This window comes from Zeugodacus cucurbitae, chromosome 6 (assembly GCF_028554725.1).
Source record: "Zeugodacus cucurbitae isolate PBARC_wt_2022May chromosome 6, idZeuCucr1.2, whole genome shotgun sequence".
NCBI lineage: Eukaryota > Metazoa > Arthropoda > Insecta > Diptera > Tephritidae > Zeugodacus > Zeugodacus cucurbitae.
In genome coordinates, this window is record NC_071671.1 from 34,849,470 (window position 1) to 34,856,563 (window position 7,094).

The following is a 7,094-nucleotide window of genomic DNA, read 5'->3' on the forward strand; positions in this document are numbered from 1 at the left end:
TCTTATCTAGTTTGGAAAAAGCAGAACAAACGGCGCGGTTGTTGCTTCCGATGATATCAATATCATCGGCATACGCCAGAAGCTGTACACTCTTGTAGAAGATTGTATCTTCTCTATTTAGCTCTGCAGCTCGTATTATTTTATTTTTAGATTGAAGAAGTCGCACGATAGTGAGTCACCCTGCCTGAAGCCTCGTTTGGTATCGAACGGCTCGGAGAGGTCCTTCCCTTTCCTTCCTTCTCGGGTCTTTTCCAAGATTTGGCGCATGGTGAATATCTTGTCCATTGTCGATTTTCCAGATCTAAAGCCACACTGATAAGGTCCAATCAGTTCGTTGACGGTGGGCTTTAGTCTTTCACACAATACGCTCGACAAGACCTTATATGCGATATTGAGGAGATTGTGGGGTCTCCCGTTTTATGGATTGGGCAGAGCACACTGAGATTCCAATCGTCGGGCTTTCTTCCGACCATATTCTACAAAGAAGCTGATGCATGCACCTTATCAGTTCTTCGCCGCCGTATTTGAATAGCTCGGCCGGTAGTCCACCGGCCCCCGCCGCTTTGTTGTTCTTCAAGCGGGTAATTGCTATTCAAATTTCTTCATGGTCGGGTAATGGAATATCTATTCCATCGTCATCGATTGGGGAATTGGGTTCGCCATCTCCTGGTGTTGTACTTTCACTGCCATTCAGCAGGTCGGAGACGTGTTCCCTCCATAATCCCAGTATGCTCTGGACATCCGTTACCAGATTACCTCCTTGGTCCCTACATGATACCTTGAAACCTTCTGTAAATCGCTTGATCTTTTCATTCAAAATTTTCGAGCATTACCCCTGTCGGCCAGCTTTTCAACCTTTTCATACTCACGCATTTCGGCCTCTTTCTTTTTACGTCTGCAAATGCGTCTCGCTTCCCTCTTCAGTTCTCGATATCTATCCCACCCCGAACATGTTGTGGTCTTTCGCAACGTTGCAGTCTGTTTTCTCTCCACTGCGGAACGACAACTCTCATCGTACTAACTGGTTTTTTGGCGTTGCCGGAGACCAATTGTTTCGGCTGCAGCGGTATGCAATGAGTTTGAGATGCCGTTCCACAGCTCCCTTATATCGAGATGCTGATGAGTGCTCTCAGAGAACAGGAGTACAAGTAGAGTAGAAAATCGCTCGATTGTGATTGCAGCTTTTCGACGTCGAACCTTCCTTGTGTTTGTAGACGGGCGTTCTTTGCTGCACAGAGGCGAGTGCGTATCTTTGCTGCTACTAGATAATGGTCCGAGTCAATATTAGGTCCTCGGAGTTACGCACGTCTAAACACTAAAGACATGTCTTCCGTCTATCACAACGTGATCGATTTTATTGCGCGTGTTTCGATCAGGGGACATGTTGCTTGATGAATTTTCTTGTGCTGGAATCTGGTACTACGGACAACCATATTTTGGGCCCCAGCGAAGTCGATCAACCTCAGGCCGTTTGGCGATGTTTCGTCATGGAGGCTGAATTTTCCGACTGTTGTGCCAAAGACACCTTCTTTACCCACCCTGGCGTTAAAATCGCCAAGCACGATTTTGACATCGTGGCGGGGGCAGCGCTCATAGGTGCGTTCTAGGCGCTCATAGAAAGCATCTTTGGTCACATCGTCCTTCTCTTCCGTTGGGGCGTGGGCGCAAATCAGCGATATGTTGAAGAACCTCGCTTTGATGCGAATTGTGGCAAGACGTCCATCCACCGGAGTGAATGCCAGGACTCGGCGACGGAGTCTCTCTCCCACCTCAAATCCAACACCAAATTTGCGCTCCTGTCACAAGGACCCACCTTCGTCCGTCCTTGTCCCGTCCATCGCACTTCTTGGATGGCGGTGATTTCAGCCTTTAGTTGTATGAGGACATCTACCAGCTGGGCAGAGGCACCTTCCCAATTAAGGGTCCGGACATTCCAGGTGCATGCCCTCAAATCATGATCCTTAGTACGTTTGCAGGCCGAGGCTGTTTTGTTCTTTTCATTGGGGGGGTGTTTTTATGTGGTGGGTCCCAAACCCTACACACAACCGCGAAGCTCACTTTAGCTCGCCTTCAAACGGATGTCTGTTCGCTACCCAGGGGTAGGGATGCAAACGATGTATCGATGTTTCTGAAACATCTATGTTTTCCTCAAAAAGCATCGATGTTAGCCATCGATGTTGTGATTCTAAAAATATCGATACATCGATGTCACTTTCAACGATGTTTTATGTCGATGTTTTTTTCAAATTTTACTCCACATCTTTGCAGCACTTTTTCTCGGTATTAATGCGAAAACATCTGCTACGGAGAATTCGTTCGTTGAATGTGCACTTGAATAATACTGAGAATTCGCTTATGAATTAATGCGAAATAAGTTTTACAAAAAATCGAAAATACATTTTGTGTGACAGTCTTTTTCGTGCTATGTGTGTTAGAAGTTGTTTTTGAGCGTTTAATATAGGTGTTGTTTCGAATTCATCTGTTATCAATCACAATTTTATTACAGATGTAGTGAATATAAAATATATGTAAATAATTGCATTAGACGATTAAATATGTACACAATATTTCAGATTTTCAAAATGCTGCCTTCAAAATTAAAAAGCAGGGTCTGGAGCTTCTTTATAAGTAATTCAGATGCTTCCGCCACATGCAAAATCTGCAGCAAGAAATTAAAATCAGGTAACACGTCGAATCTTCGCTGTCACGTTGAGAATGTACATAAAAAGGTATTACTCGATCAAGTTGATGATGCAGAATGCTCCTCCAAAACTACGCCGCACTCGGAACCAAAACAGCGAAAAAATTCTGATATAATGAACATAACACCAACCGCTGGGACGACAGCGTCAAGTGAGTTATCCGATAATAGTAGTAAGAATCGTCTCCTAGTACATGTACTCCGTCAGTACTGCAAAATAAATCGGATCAGTTGCCAGATCTGATCCAACCTAATGTGAAAGACTTTTTTGAGCAGGTCAAAAGTATTTCTTACCAAGATGGGTCTAAATCAAAGAAAATTACTGAAGCAATTGTGAAATATATTATAATGGACAACAAGCCATTTTCCACTGTAGAAGGAAAAGGTTTTCTGCAGATGATGAAAAAACTGGTTCCGCTTTTTAAAGTTCCAAGTAGAGAAACAATAAAATTACGGGTGGATGAAAAATATGAAGCGCTGTCTTCAATTTTTAAAGAGTATATTCGAAAGTGCGACAGCTATTGCCTAACGTATGACATATGGACGGAGACAATGAAAAATCAGTCGTTCCTTGGGGTAACAATTCATTTTTTGGACAATTTACGTTTGTTGAGTGGGACGTTAGGAGTAATCGAACTGCACGAAAGTTATACAGCAGCTTATATAGAAGGAACTATGCGTAAACTTTTCAACGAGTGGAATGTTTCCATAAATAAAGTTTCTGCTTGTGTAACTGATAATGATTCAACCATGATGAAATTAAATAGAAGCATGTTTGGCGAAAAAAAATAATACCCTGCTTCGCACACACGCTTAATTTGGTTGTAACGCAATCAATAGATAAGTCCACGGAAGTATCAGCTTTGATAACTAAGGTTCGCGACATTGTTAAGTTTATTAAAAGAAGTGTTAATGCCAGTGATCAATTGCGGCAGAAACAAATAGACATCGGGGCTTCTACAAGTAATACCAAGAAAATGATTCTTGACGTAAGAACGCGATGGAATTCATGTTTTTATATGTTAGAGAGATTTGTCCAGTTAGCCCCTATTTTAAGTGAAGTACTGCTCACTCGCCCAGAAGCACCCTCTATGGTTAATGCCTCCGAGCTGAACAAAATTAAGGAGCTGATTGAATTATTAAAGTGTTTTGAAATTGTGAACAGGGAGATTTCGGCTGATACCTACGTTACCATTAGCAAGGTTATACCTTTAGTAAGCTGTTTAACTGAAGCTCTGACAAAAATTTCAGCTCAAGATGCTATTGTAGGGGAGCTAAAAAGTGAACTGCAAAAGAACATGAATAAGAGATTTGACAAACTTGAATTTAATTCAGTTCTGGCGTTGGCTACTGTATTGGATCTGAGATTCAAATTACTGCATTTTAAAGATGCACTGGCTAACAAAAAAAAAACAGTTTTGTATTTAAATAGTTGCATAAAGGATGCAAATAATAGCGTTAGTACGTCGGAATCTTCGGATGAGTTTGCAACAGAAAACCCGTTTGATATTTGGAGCCATCATAAACAGTTGGCCCATCAAAATATGAAATGTAAGTTTTCCAATTCATCTGCTATTACAACAACAGCTGTTGCTTCTATCAATCAGAATCCAACAGAAATGTGGGATTATATGAAAAATGTATTCCCGGAATTGTATAAACAAGCTTCCAAATATTTATCTATTGTGGCCACTTCAGTACCTAGTGAACGACTGTTTTCTAAAGCTGGAGCAACGATCACAAAGCAAAGAAATCGCTTGACAGGAAAAAGACTTTCCAAATTGTTATTTTTAAATTCTGTTTTAAATAAATAATTTGTTGTTTGTTAAAAAACTATTTATATATTTTATTTATTGAGAAAAGGTTTTAATAGGTAGCTCAAATATATATCAACTAAAGGCGTACTACTGTATTTCACTTATTTATGGTTCTGAAATAAGCCTTTTATGCTCACTTATAAAATACGTTAAAAAAGTTCAAAAATACATCGATGTTTCGATGTATCGATGTTTTAATGGCCGATGTTTTTGATTTCGATGGGTTTTGGAGAAACATCGATACATCGAACCATCGATGTTTAATTTCACGATGTTTGCATCCCTACCCAGGGGATACTTGGTCTAGAACCGGAAGTCGTGAGCTGCTTGAGTCATATATAAAAGAATCGTTCCTGGCCACTCCCAAGTGAATGGAAATCAGAAACTTTCCTCACTTGCGTGAACTTCTAAATATGATCCCATCCCCGACATCTGGAAACAAACAGAAATCATTTCAAGTCGACAAGTAGAAATGTTTTAGCAAAACTCGCGTGGAATCCGGTGCCGGCAGCGGTTTAGAATGGTCTCTCAAATGGCGTCTTTCGATTCTACCTTGATAATATCGTTCACAACAAATTAATGGCCATAAAAACATAGTTTCTTTAATAAAAAACTGTTTAATTTCAAATTATTAAAATTATTGGACCAAGAAATTCTCTTTTATTTGTTTTGTCAAACTGTCACAAATAAATAAGCTGCACGAATTGCAGAACCCCTAAAACCAAATCGTACGAATTGTAATTTCGGATCCGAATTGAAATCGCACGATTTCCACAACATGCCTGTATATCTTCAAAATATATATTATTACATATATGAAACATAAACGAGGATTCTGAGCATAAATATCAACACATTCTTAGAAGAGAACACACACCATTAAATATTGAAGATTCTCAAAGGAAGCTGAGATATATTTCAACTTGGAATATACAGGCATGTTCTGAAAATCGTTTTCGGGCAATATTTTCACATTTTACGTTTTCAAATCGTTTGACATGTTCTGTAAATCGTTCCGTTTTTTGATTTTTCGAATATCACAACATCGTTTTGTCGACCTGTTCTGCAAATCGGAATCGTTACAAATTTCCGATTTCATATTCGGCTATCGTTTAGATAGCGACTTTGAATACAAAACAACGATTTGCTTAAGGAATATTTATTGCAATGTACTTATTTATTAAAAAACATAAAAATAATAAGCATATATTAACATGTTTTGGCTGAACTTGTGGAATTTTCGCGGTCGTTGAGGGCATTTAAGATTATCGAAGTTTTGGGGTAGAAATATAGTGTATCGGAGGAAGAACGTCCACAGACAAGCAGGGAAACCCACTACATGTTTCCGAAACCCAAGAATGTGTTTAGAAATAAAATAAGAATTCACTCATAGAATCATCATATTTATGCTGAAAATACCTTGTATGTTAAAAAAAGATGTTCGTTTACAAATCGTTTTACCGAAGCTGCATGCGATCAATGCATCCTATCATTCTTGGTATTGTAATTTTTTGCATAAAATGAAGGTTTGCTTTTCTGGAATCCTCTTCAAACATTTGCAGCTTAATCCACTTCGGACACAAAATATGTTTTAAAACATTAATCACTTCGGATAAAATTTGGGATATCGTGCTTCTACCCATACCAATATCGGTATCATTTCCAATTGAACGTTGATATGAACTTTCACCGAAAAATTATTATAGGTGTGGGCGTTTCTCTTCTTCCTCTTCTTGACTGGCGTAGACACCGCTTACGTGGTTATAGCCGAGTCCAAAACAGCGCGCCACGCATCTCTCCTTCTGGCAGTTTGGCGCCAATTGGTTATTCCAAGCGAAGCCAGGTCCCTCTCCACCTGGTCCTTCCATCGGAGTGGAGGTCTCCCTCTTCCTCTGCTTCCACCAGCGGGTACTGCATCGAATACTTTCAGAGCTGGAGCACCTTCATCCATTCGAACAACATGTCCTAGCCAGCGCAGCCGCTGTTTTTTTATTCGCTGGGCTATGTCTATGTCGTCGAATAACACATACAGCTCATCGTTCCATCGTCTGCGGTATTCGCCGTTGCCAATTCTTAAGGGACCATAAATCTTCCGCAAAACCTTTCTCTCGAAAACTCCTAGTGCCGTCTCATCGGATGTTGACATCGTCCACGCTTCAGCGCCATACATCAGGACGGGAATGATGAGAGACTTGTAGAGTTTGGTTTTTGTTCGTCGAGAGAGGACTTTACTTTTCAATTGCCTACTTAGTCCATAGTAGCACCTGTTGGCAAGAGTGATTCTGCGTTGGACTTCCAGGCTGACATTGTTATTGCTGTTAATGCTGGTTCCCAGGTAGACGAAATTATCTACAACTTCAAAGTTATGACTGTCAACAGTGACGTGGGAGCCAAGACGCGAATGCGCTGACTGTTTGTTTGACGACAGGAGATATTTCGTCTTGTCCTCGTTCACCACCAGACCCATACGTTTCGCTTCCTTATCCAGTCTGGAGAAAGCAGAACTAACGGCGCGGGTGTTGTTTCCAATGATATCGATATCATCGGCGTACGCCAGTAGCTGTACACTCTTATAG

General features: G+C 40.5%; 1 protein-coding gene across 1 annotated transcript; it reads left to right on the forward strand.

Moving 5' to 3' along the window:
• The first annotated feature begins 2,816 nt into the window (after positions 1–2,816).
• Positions 2,817–6,793, forward strand: LOC128922541 (zinc finger BED domain-containing protein 4-like). The gene is made up of 2 exons (XM_054233467.1): positions 2,817–2,891; positions 3,469–6,793. The coding sequence occupies exons 1-2, from the start codon at positions 2,817–2,819 to the stop codon at positions 4,513–4,515; spliced, it is 1,122 nt and encodes a 373-aa protein (XP_054089442.1). The 3' UTR covers positions 4,516–6,793.
• Positions 6,794–7,094: the final 301 nt, after the last annotated feature.